Genomic DNA, 20,709 nt, shown 5'->3' with positions numbered 1-20,709 from the left:
CGTGCTGACCCATCCGTACAGGCTTGTAGTTTTGGAACAGTGGAGCAGCGTCCTGGGTCCCAAGTCCCAGGAATGTGGGAGGGCTAGGCGAGCAGGGAGGGGGCGCTTCCTCCGGTCGCGGGAGGGGGGGACGCTAGAGCGTGCACCGGGCCCGCCACCGCCCACTCCCCGCCCGCCGCCAGCTCGCTGGGGGCGGGGGCCGCCGGCGAGAGGGCGGCGAGGGGCCGCGGAGCACGGCAGCCTCCCGGCCCGCCCGGGCGAGAGGAAGCGATGAATATTCAGAGGGGGAGGGCAGGAGAGGGGGCCGAGCGCTCGGAGCGGCTCCCTGCAGCCGGAGCCGCATGACGCGCGGAGGAGGCAGAGGGAGCAGCCGGGGCCGCAAGAACCAGGAGCCCGGCGCCACGCGCGAGGGGTGGGCGCCACTCGCTCCGCCCCGCGAAGCCCCTGTGTGTCTTGGGCCGCGGCCGCTCCGCGCCAGGCGCGCTAGGCTCCGCCGTGTGGCCGCCGCCGCCGCCGCTGCCATGTCCCCGGGGAAGCCCGGGGCGGGCGGAGCGGGGACTAGGCGGACCGGCTGGCGGAGAAGGAGGCGGAGGCGGCGGCTGGAGGCGGAGAAGAGGGCGCCCGGCTTCGGGCACACGGCGGGGCGCGTCCCGGGCACGTTCCAGGGCGCGCAGGGCATGAAGCCCGCGGCGCGGGAGACGCGGACACCCCCGCGCTCGCCCGGACTCTGCTGGGCGCTGCTGCAGCTGCTGCTGTTGCTAAGCCTGGGCCAGGTAAGCCTTCGTGTGGGCCTGGGCGTGTGGTGGGAGGGCGCGGGCCGAGCTGGCATCCCCTGCACCTGCCCGTGTGTCACCCGCTCGAGGATTTACCCGGCAAGGGGCTGAGAGATCCAGGTCCTGGGATCCTTCCTCCTGAAGGGGGCTGGCAGGGATCTTGGCCCTCCTCCCGCCGACGAGTCCCTTCCCCGGCTGCCGGTTGCCAGGGGTAGGACGGGATCCTGGGGGCCCCAGGGTGTCCCCGTGGTGCCCGTAGACTCTCTGTGGAAGCCCCCGCATGGGCTGCCGGAGGTGGTGGCCCTGCCTTTCCCCGAGCTGGTCACATCTGGCCAGCGCGGGCCCAGCTCTCGCGCCCGATGCGGCCGGAGGGGGCGTGTTTGCGGAGGGCTGTGGACGCGGAGCAGGGCCCGCCTGGCTGAGCCGAGGCCGACCTCCGACCTGGCTTAGAGGGGTCCGAGGGCTTGGGCTGAAGGGCAGTGGTGGTGCCCTGGTGCTCGGGGACCGGGCCTGGAGCTGGGCAGTCGGGTGATGGGCGAAGCGCCGGATCTAAGAACGGAGAACGCTGTTTGTGGGGAAAGTTCCCAACCTTGCCAATGTGGCCGCTCAACGGCGTCCCTTGAGGCTGCCGGCCCTGTTATCATCACGGCCGGAGATGGTGCTGGCTTTTCTGGGTGTGTATTCTGGGTGTGCTTCGTGGGCGCTAGCAGCCCCCCCGCCCCCCCGCCCCTCCGAACCATTTTTTTCTTGCTTCACTTTTTCGATAATGTTGCGTCTCGAATATTGGATCTTTCCTTTCTGTGGTTATTTCCATGGCTGCGGATGTGATGCAAGGCAGCTGGGGTACATTCCCATTTCGCAGATGCGGAACTGAGGGAGAGAAGTGAAAGAGTGGAATCACCCAGCTAGTGCTGCTGGAGCTGAGCAAGCGAGTTCTGCCTCACAGCCTTCTGGGAGCTGGCTGTGGTCTTGAACCCTGGCAGCGGAAAGTGGCCTGGAAGATGCTCTTGTCTTGCATTTTGCTAATCCAGGTCTCACTCACTTGCTTTATAGATATCAGCTCCAAGCAGACTGTGAAACATAGTTGAAACATTGGCTGGGCATGGTACCTGGCTTCAAGGGGAAACTTTGCATGCAAACACACAGGATTGTCTGAGAGCTAACATGCACTTGGGCAGCAGGGCAGGCAGGCAGAAGAAGGGAGGCAGAGTTCGGGGGCTGCCTTAACTGTCAACAGGGGTCACTTATAGTTTCTAGGGCAGGATTTGCACAGGTCTCAGGGATGCCTGGAGTGTGGTGTTACCCCCAGCAAATAATTCTTTACTGGAGTAAGTGTGACCTGAGTGCCAGTATCTGAAGAAGCAACAGAGTCGAGTTTGCCCCCCACCCCCATCCCCTTTTCCCTCCTCCTGTCTTCAGTAAAAAGAATGGGGCTGGGTGAGTGTCACACAACTTCGTAGTAGAATTGTTGGAAGGGCCTCCATTGGACAGTGCCTGAAAGAATTTTGCAAACATCAAAAATAAAATCACTTTTTCACATAATGCTTTACCAGATGGGATTCCCATTAAGGAACAGTGTGTATGGGCTGTCTTCATCCTGTCCCTGTAGGAGATTCGTGTTCTTTGAGGTTAAAGAAAAAGAACAGCTTTGTATCTGAAGTGCCCTCCTTTCCCCCAGGAATTCACTGTGTAGACTAGGATGGCTTCAAACTCACGGAGATCTGTTTACCTCCGCTTTCCGTGTTACCGGGATGGCCTGGTCTTGAAATTCTCTGATGTTATAGAAACAGTTGAGCTACGTTTGTTTCTGTTTGGTTTAATTTGGTGTATGTATTACTTACTTTTGTTTCAACTGTAGAAGTTGCAAGCTGTGCTGTGTTTGAATCAGCAAAAAGTATCCTGGGTAAATTTATTTCTTGCCCAATTCTTCCTTGTGTTTCATTAGCATATTGCTACCCTCAACTTGCCTTGGGTTTGGTTATTTCCTTCCTCTGTAGTTCTTTCTGTAGAAACTCAAGAGTACTGCCTTCATATTCTTGTTTTTTGTATTTATTACAAAATAGGAAATGTAAAAGGTTTTGTGAAGAAATAACTCCAAAAAACCTCCCCCCCAAAAAACCCCACAATCAGCAGTTTCATTTTGATATTGACTATTCAGGGAGTTGGTACCCCACCCTTGCCCTCTATTCACCACCCCCTCTTTTGTGGTGCTGGGGATGGAGCCCAGGGTGGGAAATAAGTTCTACCACCAAGTTACATTCTCAGTTCAGGTGACCCAAAGGTAGTGTCGGGCTGGAGAAGATGGGTCACTGGGTAAGAGTTCTTGATGCACAGACGTGATGACTTGAGTTCAAATTCCTAGTAACCGTGCAAAATGGAGAGCGGGGTCATGTGTGCCTGGGAAGTGGGGACAGGACTTGTTGACTGCCAGCCTGTCTCTAGAGACTCTGTCTGAAAGGACTAAGATGGCCAGTGACAGAGCGTGGGCCTGTGCACCCACACACATGTACATTTTATGCACATATGCACTGTTATTCTCAATCCCATTTTTAAAAAGATAAGCCTTTTTGTTTTATTTACTTATTTACTTATTTACTTATTTACTTACTTATTTATTTATTTATTTTTAAACTGGGTTTCCTTTATGTATCCAGCCCTGGCTTGTAGAACTCATTATATAGACCAGGTTGTCCTTGAACTCACAGAGTTCTGCTTGCCTCGATGGGGATTGAAGTGGTGTATCACCGTGCTTGGTGATGGCTCCGGTGTTTGAAGGCCCCTCCAACTCTTCAAACCTCTTAGATGAGGACGTTGGAGTTGAGAGAAGAAGGCCTGCGGTTACTTGCACGGTAGGATTATAAAAAAGGCCAAGAATGGAACTTGAGTTACCAGCCTGGGCCTAGTCTCTTTGGCTGTGTTTTCTCTATGGGTATACTGCTGTGCTACTGTGTGTGCCCCCAAACTGCTTACAAATTGAGTTTAAAAGTCAATTAGACAAGGCTTACAACAATCGCCAGCTTTAGGGCCTCTGACCGGCTCCTTTGTTCCCCACAGGCACCCACACATATGTGGCAGACAGTCGATAGTTAGATATACATACACCTAAATAAAATAAAAATGATAACTTTCTTAAAATAAGTCAATCAGATTTGAGATGTTTTTGAAATTTGTCAGTGTAGGAAATAAGAGGGAACATATTTGATGGCTTCCCTAATAGCTGATTGTTTTTTTGTTTTTTGTTTTTTTAAAGATTTTTGTTTGTTATATATACAGTGTTCTTCCTGCATGCCAGAAGAGGGTACCAGATCTTATTGTGGATGGTTGTGAGCCACCATGTGGTGGCTGGGAATTGAACTCAGGACCTTTGGAAGAGCAGTCAGTGCTCTTAACCTCTGAGCCATCTCTCCAGCCCCAGCTGATTGTTTTTTATGAGGCTTTCTTATTATAGTACAATCAGCAGTAATGGGGGGGGGTGGGAAGGGGGAAGAAAAGAAAAAAAAAGAGAGGTCACAGGGTGTGGAAGCTGGAAAACTGAGATGCTGGAAAGCTCAATGCTGACTTATTAGGCCTAGAAAAGCCATTTTTGAAACTGGCATCTGGTTCCCTTTCTCTGAGACAGGAAGGGTAGTCAGAGACGACTCTTATTAGAGGATTTTCATGGGTGTGCTCTCTTAATGGGTCTCTTTCTGGGTGCATTTTTACACACTCATGTTGGTTTATGTGTATATCAGGCAGGGTGGCAAAGTGGTCTTTCCTTCCTCTCTTGAGACACAAAGTCCTGATAGGTTCCTTAACCAACTTGACAGCAGTCTGCACTAAAATAAAATAATAATAATAATAATAACAACAGTAATAATAGTAATAGAAACAAAACCAACTGGTAGCCACTTGGCTGGTCTTACAGTGCCTGTTTTGCTTTGTCTTGTGTCTTTGCTCCCTGGTGGATGATAACATTGTATTTTTATGTATTGTGGCTAATCCATAAGCCTGATTACTTTCCTGCTTTAACCAGAGTACACACACTAAATATTTTGGCTCCTCTAATAACTGCTTTTTAAGTCCTCATTGGAGTGACCTTATTTTTGTTTTGCTTCAGAACAACAAAGGAAAACCCAACCATTCTGTTTTGTTGGCAGACAGTTTAAGAAAACAGAGCAAATTGGTTTATGGGTAGTTTGTGACTTTGGGCTAACTTCAAGTTCAGTCCTAGGACAAAGATGACCAGGAATACCCAGGCTTTCCTGAGCAGAGAGAATCCTGGCTCCGGAGGGAGCAATTTTGGTCAGCAAAGAGGTTATTTAGCTCCTAAAAGTAATGCTTGAGGCTGAGGCCGAGTTGCTGGATGGCTGTAGGCCTGGCTTTAGCCAGTGCATCATAAGTAATTACTTCTTAGTTCATTCACTTCTTGGCCAGGGGAATTATTTTGAGTGCTGGATAAGATGCAGTTTTGTGTGTATTTCCCGTCTAACGTCATGCCACCGATAATATCATAATTAATAGGTAGCATTAGGCGGGGCAGGTACTGTGTTAGAGCTTTTAATGCATGATTTCATTTGGCCATTTCAGAAGTGCTGGTGCTAGCTGCTGACGACTCCCCAAGAGTCATAAGGGGAGCCAGGTCTCGACCTGTGCTGTGGAAGTCAGGGTGCCTTCAAGGTTTTCAGTGTGTAACAAAGTACTGATGCCAGACTTTTGAGGTGAGAGGCAGGCTTGTGGGCCCTGAGCCTTGATAGGCCTGAGTTATTTTGGATTCTTTGTGTCCCAAATCATGTCAAATGAACCCCTTCAGGCCTCTTCTTGGCTCCTCATGTGGCTTGGAAGCCTGAGTGTGTACACAGAGGCACACCTGCTTTGGTGGGGACAAACTGAAATGGAGGAGCCTGGGTGTGGGTTTTGTTCTGTCATGCCAGGCAAGCAGCTCACCCCCTGTGACTCTTCATTTCCTTATCTGGGAGATGGAAGTAACACTTCCTGCTTCACTTCGTGGTTAGAGGAATTAAATAAGATAGAAGGACAGACTGTCAAGTAAAGCCTGAAGCCTGATCCATTTGCTGGCAGTGGCTGCTGCTGTTGTGTGGGGGCAGTGCAGGGGTGTGGGGGGTGGGGTGGGGGCAGTGCAGGGGTGCGGGGGGTGGAGGCAGTGCAGGGGTGTGGGGGTGTGGGGGCAGTGCAGGGGTGCAGGAGGGGTGGGGGCAGTGCAGGGGTGTGGGGGTGTGGGGGCAGTGCAGGGGTGCGGGGGGAGTGGGGCCAGTGCAGGGGTGGGGGGAGGGGGGAAGGAAAAAAAACGGCTTCCAGGCATTAGCTCCTAGAACAAGTAGTTGCCAGATGTTTCTCTGAGAAGGTGTTTTATTTTTATTTTTAGGTTAGGAATTACTTTAGATAGCGAGACAGCATTTGTAAATTGTATCAAGCCCATGATTTTATAGGCAGACTAGGCTGCGCATGGGGTCATGATAAGGAAATTTGTTGAAATATAATAGTGAATCTGAGGAAGCAGTCTTTTTGTACACGATCTTTTAAGTATGAGGTCTTTTTTTGTGTGAAATTATACAGGTGATAAATGCTTAATTTGGGACCAGTGCCTGAGCTAAGGTGATCCTGGGGGAAGAGGAGCCTGGTTTCTTATGGGCTATGAGGGCGGGAAATGATTTAGGTCACCACCAGAAATCTAGCCACAGTGGTGATGTTGGCAGTGTGTCGTCCCTGTTTTCCCTTCAGAGAAGGAGCTAGTGCTGGACTTGCCAGAGGCTGAGGGGGGTGGGGGGGGGGGGGTGGGGGGGAGCAGTGAAAAGGGGCAGAGAGCCCCTGGGTGGAGACCCCTGGAAGTGTCAGAAATCTCTCACCAGAGAAGTCCACATCAGAGTTTACCACCACCTGGTAGGGCTGGCTTTCCAGTGGCTTTTCTGGTGACCCCTCAGAGGACAGGAGCTGTAGGAAACTTGTTATTACTTCCTTATTAGTGACAGCTGTAGCCGTCCTATTGTCTCAGAATTTCCATGGAAATGCCTGCGTTGGAGGGTAGTGGCGATGAAATGGCCGAAATGCAGCTCCCACAGAACCTCTAATTTTAGACATGCAAATAATTTTCAGTTCCACTTTTCCTTCTTCCTGTTAGAGGGAAGCCGTACCCTGCTGCCATTTCTGAGGCCTGGGCAGACAATGCCGTTATTATGTCACCGACTAGCTGCTTCTCCAGGGCAGGAGTGGGGCGGTTGTTTTTCTGGGTAGATGTGCCAGGGGCCAGCCCAGTGTAATTTCATGCCCTCTGAATAACCGAGGGAGTACTGAAGCTTAGCACTGGTGTGGACGTCAGGGCAATGCTCTGTGTTTCATGGTGATGGGTAAAAGGGAAGGGTCTTTTTCCTAAAGGAGTGAAAACATGTGGAATTTCGGATCAAATTTGAGAGGTTTTGTAGCTCCTTTAGTAGACTTTTTTTTTAATTTTTTGACACAGGATCTCATTGTGCATCCAAGGATGCCTTAAACTTGTTTTCCTCTAGCCTCAGTTTCCCCTTTGGAGCTTTACAGGTGTACATCACCATGACCAAACTTTCTTTTTCTTTTCTTATTTTTTTTTAAAAGACACAGTCCCACAGTGTACCCCTGTTAGCCTGGAACTCACCATGTAGACCAGTCTGGCCTTGAACTCAGAAAGATCTACTTGTCTTTTCCTCCCCAGTGCTGGGATTAAGGTGTGGACCACCTTTCCCTGCCATACCCAGCTTTTAATAAACTCTTTTGAGTGGATTTTTGTTCTTTTCTCTTTGTGGTGCTGGAGTTGGAACCCAGGGCCTCTCATGTACAGAGAAAGCACTCTCCACTGACTCTTAAATGTTGTCTCGGAAGCCCAGGTCAGACCCTCCGGTGTAAGCCTGTGCGCAGTAGACCCTCTATATCTATCTGTGGTCTTGTTTTCTGAGGTTTCAGTTACTTGTGCTCAACTAAGGCTAGGAATAGTAAGTAGAATATTTTGAGGGAGCAACCACAGTCATGTAATTTTTACTAGAATGCATTTCTATAACTTTCTATTTTTTTATTAGTTTATTGCTGCTAATAAATTACTTCACTTAATTTATAAATTATCAGATTTTATCATGTATTGTCAGGTAGGAAAGAACATTATAGATACTGTCTGTGGAGGTCAGTGCTTTCTGTGGTTTGAGGCATCCACTGGGAGTCTTGGAGGGTCTCTTCCTTGGGAAATGCAGGACAGGCAGTCACAAGCTTAGAAAGCTATCAGTTCATCTCACTATGTAGCTCTGTCTGGCCTGGCCTTGAATCACAGAGGTATGTCCTTGCTCCAGCCTCTGGAGTTCTGGGATTAACGGTGTGCACCATATGCCTTGCCAAAGATGGATATCGTCCAGGGAAATGTTTTCCTCTTGTGGTGAGCAGGTGTGGAGAGTCGGAATGATCAGAAAGTCCTCATCCTCAGTTGCACAGTGAGTTTGCGGCTGGCTGGACCACATGCCATGTCTCATGACCCACCCTTCAGAAAATTGTTCTATGAGCTGGAGATGCAGCTTAATGGTAGGGCACTTACCTAATGCACTAGGGCCTCGGTTTGATAACCAGCATCTCCCTATAAACCCTACATTTTTATTTGTGTGCATGTGTGCGATCGAGAGAACAGAATGAGAGAGTGAGATAGATGATGATGGATGGATGGATGGATGGATGGATGGATGGATATGGGGTATACGTACTACGGTGCATGTGTGGCAGTCAGAGGACAACTTCAGACAGCTGGTTCTCTCCTTCTACCATGTTGGTCCTGGGCTCAAACTCAGGCCATTAGGGTTGGCAGCAAGTGCTTTTACCTACTGACGCATCTCAATGGCCATAAAAGCTACGTATAGAGCATATTATGTGCATGCCGTGCTCTGTACTTAGCCTTTTAATTTACCCAATTATTTTGGAGATTATGTCATTTCTGTACCTGTATAAACTCAGTCTTTTAAATAGCTGCCTGGAAAGCAGCCATGTGGACCTCTCTTCCCAGTGGTCCTAAGCATGTGCAAGTCTGTTTTGGTTTTTTTTTTTTTTTTTGGTTTTTCGAGACAGGGTTTCTCTGTGTAGCCTTGGCCATCCTGGACTCACTTTGTAGACCAGGCTGGCCTCGAACTCACAGCGATCCGCCTGCCTCTGCCTCCTGAGTGCTGGGATTAAAGGTGTGCGCCACCACGCCCGGCTGCATGTGCAAGTCTGAAAGGTGAAAAATTTGATCATGAGGATTACTCGTGGCTTTGATTTTGAGTTAGCTAAATTACCTTTTCCTGTGTTCAGGGGGGCATTTACTTGTTGGTGACTCTCAATTTGATAAAAACCCCAAACAAAACACTTCTTCTCGGTCTGGGGAGATGGTTCACTTGGTAAAGTACTTGCTGTGCTACTAGAATGTGGACCAGAGAGTTGGGACCCTTGGGCGTCTATGGAAAAGCCTTGAATAGTCGATGTCTGTGCTGGGGGAAGGGGCAGGGTGGAGGCAGGTGGATTCCTAGGACTTGCAGCCTTGCCAGTGTAGGCAGCCAGTGAGCTCTGGGTTCAGTGAAAAACCTTCCTCAAAAGATAAGGTAGACAGAGATGCAGCTGAAGGCACCACTCGGAGCTCTGCCCTCATGCGCATGTGCACCCGCCTGTCCATCCCACAGGAGCGCACACGCACCACACACATCAAAACTTGGCTCTTTGTTATTAATTTGTTCATGCTCTTTGAAAAGTAAGGAAACGAGTTCTTAAACTCTCATTTCTGTTGCAAACTGGCCTCTCCCTAATGGTTTTTGGTGCAACCCCTGCTCCTGAGGATCTCAGATGACAGAACTTGGAGCCAGCCTGCCTACTTGGAGTTCTAACTCTATCAGCTAGCTCTTAGGTAACTGCTCTGGCCTTTCTGAACCTTGATGTTCAAATCTCTACAATACTGGTAGTAGTGTTAGCTCTTATCCTGGGTCAATCTGTAAGTTAAGTGAGATCATGTCATAAGAACATTATTTTACAAAATATTGAGTTGCCTACTCAAAAGATAGATTCTAAAGTTAAAGGAAACATCGTCATGATGGGCCAAAATTATGGATTGTGTGTATTCTGTGCATATTCATTTTCCTCCCTAGGAACGTATTAAAATGTGAAGTAGTGGAGATTGATAGCATAATTTAAGTTATATTTCTCTTTTGATAAGTGTATATCTAAATTAATGTGGGGTAAGTGACCATGGGGTATGACAAAAGAATGGCCAGTGGAATCCCAGCCCCCGAGGAAGCACAGGGATATTATGTCCATTAAAAACTGAGGTTTTCTTTGTCTTGGTTTGAACATTTCTCTTTATCTTGTGGTTGGGCCAGCTCCGGCCGTGCCCACTCCTGTCACTGGCTGTGTTTTCTGTGGAGTCAAGAGGAGTTATTTTAAGCTACCAGTGAAAAGTGTAAAGGCATAATCCTGGGCTTTGACTGCCAGGAGATGGGTGGCTGTGACAGTCGGCTCTGACTATGCCACCTGTTTTCACGGAGGCAGTCAGTGTGGTGCATTTCCTGTTGCCCGCTGAGGAGCAGTCACTGTGTCATGAGCAGACTGCTGGCAGGTCTGTGTGCAGATTCTTTGGCTATGGAGGTGGTTGCTGCCCAGAGCTTGGTTCATGGACTTTGGAGTCAGCTGTCACTGTCCTCCTAGCTGTGTGACATTGGGCTGTCCCCTCTAGTGCTTAGTACCTCATCCATCCTCAGGTATTGGTTGTTGTTGAATCATTTTATTTTGCTGACACGTTATCATCACTCATTATTTAAAATGAAAAAAAAAATTCTAGTGGTTTTACACACACCTGAACCCATCAAACCTAACAGCGTCTCTTTGAATTTGCATTGTTACTCAGGGTGTGTGTGTGTGTGTGTGTGTGTGTGTGTGTGTGTCTGTCTGTTTGTGTCTGTGTCTGTCTGTCTTAGTCCCATCTCAACAAAACATAATGAAACAAAAGGGAAAGGCCAACATGTGCCAGGCCCTAGGTTCAATTTCCAGCACTGGAGGAAGAATACATCGTTTGTCAAGCCTAGTGCCTCACACCTGTAATCCTAGCACCTGGAGACTGAAGCAGGAGTATTGCCATGGTTCAATGTCAGTCTGGCCTACAGAGCGAGACATAGCCCCAGGGCTTTGGCCCCCTTTAAAAAAAAAAAACAAAAAACAAAAAGAAAAGAAAAGAAAAGAAAGAAAACCGAAGGCAATGTGTTTGAAACTGATTAAAAAAATAAATTTAATGTTTTAGCCAGCACTGAAAACGATAGAATAGAAAGGTATGAGTTTCCCTGGTGAGCACTGTGCTATGAAGCTACTGCTGCCTTGAGTGGTTGAGGGTGTGTGTGTGTGTGTGTATTTGTGTGAATGTGTGTGTGTGTGTATGCATTGCATGTAAAGTGGCTTTTTTTTTTTTTAAACCGCTGATTCAGTTTTGCTAGAAACATTTCCGTATCTCCAACCCCACCTGTGTGTTTGTGGGTGTCTGATCTGTGGGAGGTGCCCCATGCGGGAAGGAGGTAGACAGTGTGTCCAGCGACAGTGAAAACCCGTGTAAGGTCCTCATTTACTCATGTCACTGTGTCATGTGTAGCTGGAAGCCATCATGCGGTGCAGAGATGACAAAGTTCTAGAGAGGGCCTCAGGCAGACATAGCGCCGTTGAGTCCCAATGAGGCCTGCGTTCATGCTGATAGGATCGTGGAAGAAGCAGCCAGGGGTCAGTGCTCGGCATTTTTTGGCAAGTGTGTTTGGTAGGGAGCTGCAGTCACTACCTGCTTCATTGGTTCACATTCTGTGTATTCTCCTTTTGGATGCCAAGGATCAAATCCAGGGCCTCATACATGCTAGGCAAGAACTTGAGCTGAGCTCCATCTTAGTCTTGGGTACGTGAAATGAGAGCTTGTGACCAGCACAGGGTGGCTGAGGCTTTGTGAAGCCACCGCCATGCACTGGATGGGGGCAGTGGCGGGACATGTAGTGTGGAGCCCTGACAGTCCTGCCATCACCCTCAGCCCAGAACTGATTTGCATGGGAGTGGGCCAACCCCATCTAAGTGTCTGTTAGTTCTAACCCCAGTTCCCAGGGTGATTCCGTTCTCATGCCAGTTTATTTATTTTTATATTTAAATTTTTATTATTTATAATTAAACTTTTTTCATTGAAAATTTTTAATTTTTTATCTTATGTGTGTGGATATTTTGCTGGTTTGTATGTCTGTGCATCACATGCATGCCTGCAGAAGCCAGCAGGGGGTGTTAGGTCCCCTGGGACTGGAATTATGGATGGTTGTGAGCCATCATGTGGTGATGGGAGCCTAACACAGGTCCTCTGCAAGAGCAGCCAGTACTCTTGCCTGCTGAGCCATCTCTGTAGCTTCTATGTGTTTATTTAAAAAAAAAACACACACACACACAGAGACTATAATAGGTACCATTATGATATATTTGAGCACAGTTTGTTTCCTCCTTATTCCAGTTCATTTTTATTAACAGCAACAACAACAACAACAACAACAGCAACAACAACAACAACAACTATTATCCAGAAAGTAGTGGCACATAGCTTTAATACCAGCACTTGGGAGGCAGAGGCAAGCAGATCTCTTGAGTTTGAGGCTGGTCTGGTCTACAGAGTGAGGCCAGCCGGGACTGTTACGCAGAGAAACCCTGTCTCTAAAGACAGACAGACAGACAAACAAACAAGCAAGCAAGCAAAATAAAACAACAAAACAAAAAACAAAAGAAAGCAAAATCACCGTCAGTGTCTGCTCTCCCAGTACGATGAACTGCAGCACGGCTTTGCAGGGTCGGTTTTGTGTTTCCAGTGCGAATCCTATTTTACTCAGATGGTGTAACTTCCACTTGACTTAGGTTTTTCACTTTTTTTTTTTTTTTAAAGCAATTGGGACAGATGGTCTCCTTAAGGGTACCCCAGGAAGCCACAAGGCTTTTTTTCTGAAGGGTCACTGCTACTCAGTGGAAAGTATTTGGGAACTCTTTTGAAAAAAATAAAACAAAACAAAACAAGGACATGTTACAGGGTAGATACCAACTTTAAGTCAGTGTGTGTGTGTGTGTGTGTGTGTGTGTGTGTGTGTGTGTAGCTACAAGAGACAGCAAAGGAATGCCTTTCCTGCTGACCCTCAGCAGCAAGTTTGTTCTGTTGTTCCCTGGGGTGCCTTGTGCCAGCTTGTGAAGTGAGGCCACTACCTGCCAGGGAACGGTCTTCTTGCGCGTCCCATTTCCTTATCTAGTTAGCCCTGTAATACAGTCTTCAGTTTGTTTTTGAGCCTTTTTTCCAGGCTGAACAATACTCTGATAAACACACCTCTCATGCTGCTCTTAGGGTAAACTGAAATAATTGAACTAATAATAACGGTGAGCAGATACTATATTTGATACCAAGTGCTGTTAGCACTTTGTACGTGTTGACTCACTGAATCCTAGTATGTGTGCACAGAGCGGGGACCAAGGTTCATACCTCCACTGTGAGCTTCCTTTGGGGTTACAAGGGTGAGCTGGGCAGGGGTATCTACACAGGCTAAGGCATGTCTGAGTCTCCTGGGAGGACAGCTGATTTAATGGTTGTCCTCACAGGCCAATGAGTTCATGCTCAGTGCTCTAAGCACGTGACAGGAGAGACTTGCTTCCCCAAGCCACAGAAGGCAAGAATATTCTTGCTGTGGATTTTAGATCGTGGAGCTATAAAGTGGTAAAGGCTATGTGACATTTTAGGGCCTTGATGCTGATCAAAGGAATGATACAGTGGCATTGTGCATGGCTTCCAGCCTTCTAGTTGTGAATTGAACTTGGATTTTATAGAGCGTGAAGGTCGACACAGATGACATGACTTCAGGATGCCCCAGAGGCACATGGGAAGGACTTCAGTGTTGATGGCAACATGGGTCCAGGTGAATATTTTTCACTTGCAGTCATATGACCTTGCCATTTGCACAAGCACTGTAGCCCCCGAATACGTGACTTCATTTGGAAATGGTAGGAAGTGCCAGGCCACACAGAGCTGTGAGGGTCACATGAGAGGAGAGGATCCTCAGATCACTGTGCTTGGGCAGGTTCCTACAGACTTCCCCTTCCGTACACCTCTGTTAGCACAGCACCTGGGGCCGCTGCGTGACACAGAAGACGTGCTGAGGGCTGTCCAGCACCCAAGCTGTGTCCAGCGGCTTCTGCTTCTGCCAGCCTTAGCACTTGCTGTCTAGAGTTGATTAGCAGATCTTGCTGTGTGGGGAGCAAGTGTTGGAGATTGCCAGCAGTAAGGGATGGGAAGCAATGAGAGATCTTACTTGAGGTGCCATGTTGGGGTGGGCAAGACTCAGACGTTCAAGCCTCCGACTGACCACAGAGTGTGTTTCCAGTCTTTGACTTCTTCCAGAAGAGGTACTTGAGATGTTTAGTTCTTGATTTTCTTTGGAGCCTGGCGGGCAGGCTTCGGACTTGCTCAGCTGTGTGGTTAGGGTGAGTGACAGTGGCTTCTTTTCCTTTAGCTCAGAGCTCCTTAGCTTCAGCCCCATTACCATTGTTGGCTGGACAGCTTGTTTGGGAAGGCTTACCCATGCAGGTAGGATGTAGCATTCATTTCTGGCTTCTGCCTTCTGGATGCTGGGAGTGTCCCTTTCTTAGTTGTGACAACTAACAGTGAATGCTTTCAGAGGCCGACGTGTCTGGTTGGGAACTGTGTTCTTTATAACTGTTCTGAAGTCCTGGTTGAGATAGTTCTACTGAGGAATGACCATTCCTCCATTGCTGTAAGGTCAACTTGCATTCCCTCCAGTAGGTCAGTTGCCTAGCCAGAAGAGTGTACACATGGGACATATGGCTCAGAGGGGCTTCTCCTCTGGCTCCCTGCTCCTTCAAGGGAGTGTCTTACGGCATGAGGCCAGCTTAGGAGTCTTGGCACTTGGCGACGGATGCTTCTGCTTTCCCCTCGTGTTCCCAGCCTCAGTTTCCTCCTCAGCCAAGTGAGGATGGCTGATACTTTCGCTACCTTGCTTCGGGTGGGACAGGAAGCCTGTGTTAATGTGATAGGATGGTTTTGAGCTGCGCTGTGGGCATGTGGGGCTGAAGGGGAGGCCCCGAGTTACCAGGAGCTGTGAGGCGAGTTGTGCCAAGTTCCACACAGAAGATAGTCCCTGTCTAAAGGGGATCCCATTACAAAGAGGTTCACTGCCAAGTCTCCCCCTCCCCCGCCCCATCCGCTCCCTGTCCAGGCCTCAGGGCACACAACACGAGAGAATGCTTTCAGAGCCTGTGATGCTGGAGGGTGGCAGGAATGTGGCAGGAAGAGAAAGCCACTTAAAACTGTGCTGCAAGCCAGTGAAGCTGGGTTGGCTTTCTTTCTCTTCATCCTTCTCCTTCCTCTTCTTCTTCTCCTTCTTCTTCTTCTTCTTCTTCTTCTTCTTCTTCTTCTTCTTCTTCTTCTTCTTCTTCTTCTTCTCCTTCTCCTTCTCCTCCTCCTCCCTCTCCTCCTCCTCCTTCTTCTTCGTTTTTTGAGACAGAGTTTCTCTGTGTAGCCTTGGCTGCCCTGGACTTGCTTTGTAGACCAGGCTGGCCTCGAACTCACAGCTCTCCGCCTGCCTCTGCCTCTCGAGTGCTGGGCTTAAAGGCGTGCGCCACCGTGCCTGGCCTGGACTGGCTTTCTGAGAGTCCAGTGTTCACATGGCTTAGCAAGGTCCAGAGACCTCCCAGCTCCGCACTGGACAGACTTGATGAGGACACTACCCAGAAGGTTATTCTGTAGTATCCATCCAACTGCTGTGGGCATGCTGGCCTCTTGTTTCCCTTTTACAATTTTATTGTGTCCATTTTAGAGATGAGATATCCAGAGGCAAAGGAACTAAACTGGCTCAGAGCCAGCTGTGTGGCTGTTGTGTAATCTCACTTCTGTTACTAACTCAACAGCAACTTTCAAAGCCTACCTTTTATCACAGGCCGAATGGGGCTAATAAACACCTCAGAGGATTGTGATCTAGATTCCACGAGATGATGTCTGCGATCTCCTAGCACCACACAGAAAGCTCTCCACGAATGTCAGCACCTCCTGTCGTTATTGTCTTAAGTACCAGGGATGGCAGAGACACCTGCTTTGATGAGGTTTTCCAGGAACTCAGGCTTCTCCCTGGCCTAATCCTATGTTCTATCTCAGGCCCGGGCAGTAAATGTTGGAGGTGCAGCTGCCAAGGGGGGTGGAGTGGGGACAGGTAAAGCGGGAGGGACAAAGAGCCCGAGATTCAGGAAATCAGGCAAAGCCTGCCCTCCGGGATAGTCCGGGATGGAACATGTGATCTCATGGTCTGATCAGCCTCCATCAGGATGATCTCATTGCCAGGCAATAGTTAATGATTGCTAGTCAGAGAATGTCCGAACTGGAAAAAAACCCTTGCGAACATGGAGCTAGGGAAAGCAGATAGTTGTTAGTTTGTGTCCATCTTGAAATAGTTGACAGTGATAGCTTGGTCCTTGAATAGAAGGATTCTTAAACTCTTTGGGCTTTCCTGGTTCGTTGTAAGAGAATACTGGGATTGATTAGTCATGTCTGTCATGGCCGCCACAGGGAAGGCAAAGGGCAGCATAACTATTTGCTGAATTTGGTTATAGCTTATGGCTTAGACTTGCCCGCTAGATGGTCACCCACCAAGTTGTAAAACTGGAACTATATTCTCTTTTTAAAGAATTGCACAAGAATGTTCAGTTCATGTGGGCATGGTGGCGTGTGACTGTAATTCCAGAACTCGGGGAGTTGAGGCAGAATTTTGAGTTTGAGGCCAGTCTGAGCGAGGAATAGCGATGAGGAAAATAAAGCAGGTTAATGAGGTAGAGGAGCCGAGTGACAAGGAGCCGGGAGACCCAAGGAAGAACACTGAAGCAAGAGACAGGTCCCGATGGAGAGAGAGGGTCCAGGCCAGCCACTGTGGAGCCGGTGACAAACATCATGAAGGGGCAGGCCTGAGTTGAAGCTGGTGGGAGGTGTGGCTGGTCTTCAGGATCAGACGTTATGGGTCTGAGCACTGTTCAGGTCAGTATTAAGAGCAACGAGAAGCCATGGAAGACCCTAAGAGTGAAATAACATGGCTCAGTTCATGTGACACACGGAGAAGGGTAGGTGGGAACAGTGGAAGGAAAGGACTAAGACCTAGCACCTGATCCACATGTGATATCTTAGTCCCAAGCCTGCCTTCTTTGTCAGCAGTGCTATGTGGCTATGGACAGCTGTGCTTCTCTCTGAACCCTGCTTCTGAAAGAGATTTGGCCCCTGTGACCCTCAGTCCTGGCTACTTATTAACATCAGAACAGGAATTTTGGAAGACCCAGACATCCGGATTCACTTGTTCTTATAGAGTGCTTCAAAACAGAACTTTCTAGAGTTATAGTCCAGAAGGGCCCATCAAAAGAGGGTCTGAAGTCTTGTCCAGTCAGTTGTGTGATTCTGACTCGGGGGGTTGCATGTGAGTGTGAAGCAGGGAATGTAGCTTAGTGGTGCAGTGCACACCCTGTGCACGAGGTCCTGGGCTCTCCAGAACCACAGCCAACCAACCAATCAACCAGCCAACCAACAAACAAATTTCCTTTAGTGATAGTGAGTTCCTCCTCACTAAAGACTGTAAAAGAAAAGGCACTTTCTCAAGGCTGAAATTAAAAAAGCAAACTCTGTGTGTGTGTGTGTGTGTGTGTTGCCTGCATGCCATGGCACGTATGTGGAAGTCAGAGGACAACTTGTTGGAGTCTGTTCTTTCCTTCTATCATGGGCCCCAGGGATCAATCTGGCTGCAACTCAAGTGGCTCACACAGGGCTTTCTTAAGAACAGGGTTCTGAGCTGGGCGTGGTGGCGCACGCCTATAATCCCAGCACTCAGGAGGCAAAGGCAGGTGGATCGCTATGAGTTCGAGGCCAGCCTGGTCTACAAAGCGGGTCCAGGACTGTCAAGGATACACAGACAAACCCTGTCTCAAAAAACCAAAAAACCAAACCAAACCAACCAACCAACCAACCAAACCAACCAAACAAACAAACACAAACAAAACAAAACCCAAACAGGGTTCTGGGAATTGAACTCAGGTCTTCCTGCTTGCATGTCACACTGTCTCCCCAGCCCCTGAGCACAGCTTTTTAACAGCTGTGGTGTACTGCAGAGTAGATGTGCTGTAGGCCACGTAACTTTTCCTTTACTAAGTACCAGCCACATTTAAAAAATTAATTAATTAATTAGTTATTTTGGTTTTTTGAGACAGGGTTTCTCTATGTAGCCTTGGCTGTCCTGGATTCGCTTTGTAGACCAGGCTGGCCTCAAACTCTCTGTGATCCGCCTGTCTCTGCCTCCCGGGTGCTGGGATTAAAGGCGTGCGCCATCACTGCCCAGCTCATTTTCACTATTTTTATAGTGGTGCAGAGATGTATAGTTCCAGGCCTTCTAGCCTTTTCTGTGAAGTAGAGATTACTCAGGGTTAACTTTCAGACATCTTCCTAATATCTCACTTGCCGAACACATTCCCCGGAGAAATGCTTTGTGTACATGGCCATCAGGATGCACGAGACTGCCTGTTTCACGACGCCCACACTTGCACTGAGTGTTGCTATTTTTTTTTTTTTTAAATATTTTTAAATTTAATATTCACATTTTCAGACATGCCAGCTGTGTGGTGGCTGCTTCACATTACTTTCTGACCATGTGTGACTCATATAGAACCAGTTTTGTCTGTTTTGTGAGATCCCTTTTTTGGGGAAGGGATTGTCGATATATGATTAGTCTGTTTTATCGCGTATATGTATATTTGCCTGAGTGCCTGCATAGAGGCACTTTTTTGAGACATGATCTCCTATTAAACTTGGAACTTTTGCCATTTTAGTAGTTTAGCTTGCCAGTTAAAATTTTTAGTTTTTTGTTTTTTCCTCTCAAGGAAAATAATGTCTATTTTAAAACAAACAAAAGAATATCAGCGGAGCCAGGGTCAGCTGGGCCAAGTGTGCCCTATACCTGACTGCAGAATTCACCAGGTGTGCTCATCTGACTTTCAGAGTTTGTGTGTGTGTGTGGTGTGTGTGGTGTGTGTGTGTGGTGTGTGTGGTGTGTGTGTGGTGTGTGTGTGGTGTGTGTGGTGTGTGTGTGTGTGTGTGTGTGTGTGTGGGTGTGTGGTGTGTGTCTGGTGTGTGTGTGCTGTGTGTTGTGTGTGTGTGGTGTGTGTGTGGTGTGTGTGTGTGGTGTGTGTGTGTGTGTGTGTGTGTGTGGTGTGTGGTGTGTGTGTGTGTGTGTGTGTGTGTGTGTGTGTGGTGTGTGTGTGTGTGTGTGGTGTGTGTGTGTGTGTGGTGTGTGTGTGTGTGTGGTGTGTGTGTGTGTGGTGTGTGTGTGGTGTGTGTGTGGTGTGTGTGTGTGTGTGTGTGTGTGTGGTGTGTGTGTGTGTGTGTGGTGTGTGTGTGGTGTGTGTGGTGTGTGTGTGGTGTGTGTGTGTGTGGTGTGTGTGTGGTGTGTGTGTGTGTGTGTGTGTGTGGTGTGTGTGTGTGTGTGTGTGGTGTGTGTGGTGTGTGTGTGGTGTGTGTGTGTGTGTGTGTGTGTGTGTGTGTGTGGTGTGTGTGTGTGTGGTGTGTGTGTGTGTGTGGTGTGTGTGTGTGTGTGTGGTGTGTGTGTGTGTGTGTGTGGTGTGTGGTGTGTGTGTGTGTGGTGTGTGTGTGTGTGGTGTGTGTGTGTGTGTGTGTGTGGTGTGTGTGTGTGTGTGTGTGTGTGTGTGTGTGTGTGTGTGTGTGTGGTGTGTGTGTGTGTGTGTGGTGTGTGTGTGTGTGTGTGTGTGTGTGGTGTGTGTGTGGTGTGTGTGTGTGGTGTGTGTGGTGTGTGGGTTGTGTGTGTGTGTGTGTGTGTGTGTGTGTGTGTGGTGTGTGTGTTGTGTGTGTGTGTGGTGTGTGTGTGTGTGTGTGGTGTGTGTGTGTGTGTGTGTGTGTGTGTGTGTGGTGTGTGTGGTGTGTGTGTGTGTGTGTGTGTGTGTGGTGTGTGTGTGTGTGTGTGGTGTGTGTGGTGTGTGGTGTGTGTGTGGTGTGTGTGTGGTGTGTGTGGTGTGTGTGTGTGTGTGTGTGTGTGTGGTGTGTGTGTGTGTGTGTGGTGTGTGTGTGTGGTGTGTGTGTGTGTGTGTGGTGTGTGTGTGTGTGTGTGTGGTGTGTGTGTGTGTGTGTGTGTGTGTGGTGTGGTGTGTGTGTGGTGTGTGTGTGGTGTGTGTGGTGTGTGTGTGTGTGTGTGTGTGGTGTGTGTGTGTGTGTGTGTGTGTGTGTGTGTGTGTGTGTGTGTGTGTGTGTGTTTTGTCTTGTTGTCCAGCATCTAGCTTCCACATGGCGTGATTGGTGAATGTTTGCACCAATGTGAATATGGCTGAACATCCGCTAGCTAGTGGTTTTGGTCTCCCTAGCTGAGTCTTCAGAGGACAGCTTCCGCTCCAAGAGTGAAAGAGAATACTGAGGCCAAATTCCGGCTTTGCCCTTGCTAGTTGACCTTGATCAAGCCCCTCCTGTCTTCTGCCATTTCTTCCAGCACCGGCCTTAGCTTTTCCCACCTGTGAGAGACACGTTATCAAGGACTTAGCACAGGAAGTCTTGGGCGTGCTGTTGGTGCTGACCTAAGACCTGAGAGTGGGGATAAAAGAGGAGGGAAGCCGTAGTTTCTATTTCTTTTCTGTAGCAGGTTCTAGTTTAGTTGGAGATGGGAGCTGAGCTGGCCAAGACAGCTTCACCTCATAGCATGGGTGGACTTCAAGGGCCCTGAGGCAAGAGTGAGACCAGGGAGTAACCCAGCAGCTATGGTTGCTACTGTTGCTGTTGCTTTTGGTGAATGTTTGGGTGCCTACATCTGTAGTCCAGGAGGCTCATTTGGGGTACTGTGGAGGGTCAGAGTCTGTGTGGCAAGAGAGGCTTATGCTGGTCTTGGATATTTGGCGTCTG

The 20,709-nt window shown here is 48.7% G+C and overlaps 1 protein-coding gene across 1 annotated transcript in view; it reads left to right on the top strand.

The window, feature by feature from the left end:
* Positions 1-213: 213 nt before the first annotated feature.
* Positions 214-20,709, top strand: part of Ptprj (protein tyrosine phosphatase receptor type J) — a 154,085-nt gene continuing 133,589 nt past the window's right edge. Inside the window, exon 1 of the mRNA XM_051144066.1 lies at positions 214-773. Within this exon, the coding sequence (XP_051000023.1) occupies positions 342-773 (432 nt within the window). The 5' untranslated portion in view covers positions 214-341. The remainder of the gene's footprint in view (positions 774-20,709) is intronic.

This window comes from Acomys russatus, chromosome 4 (genome assembly GCF_903995435.1).
Source record: "Acomys russatus chromosome 4, mAcoRus1.1, whole genome shotgun sequence".
Taxonomy (NCBI): Eukaryota; Metazoa; Chordata; class Mammalia; order Rodentia; family Muridae; genus Acomys; species Acomys russatus.
This window is presented reverse-complemented; position numbering and strand designations above follow the sequence as displayed.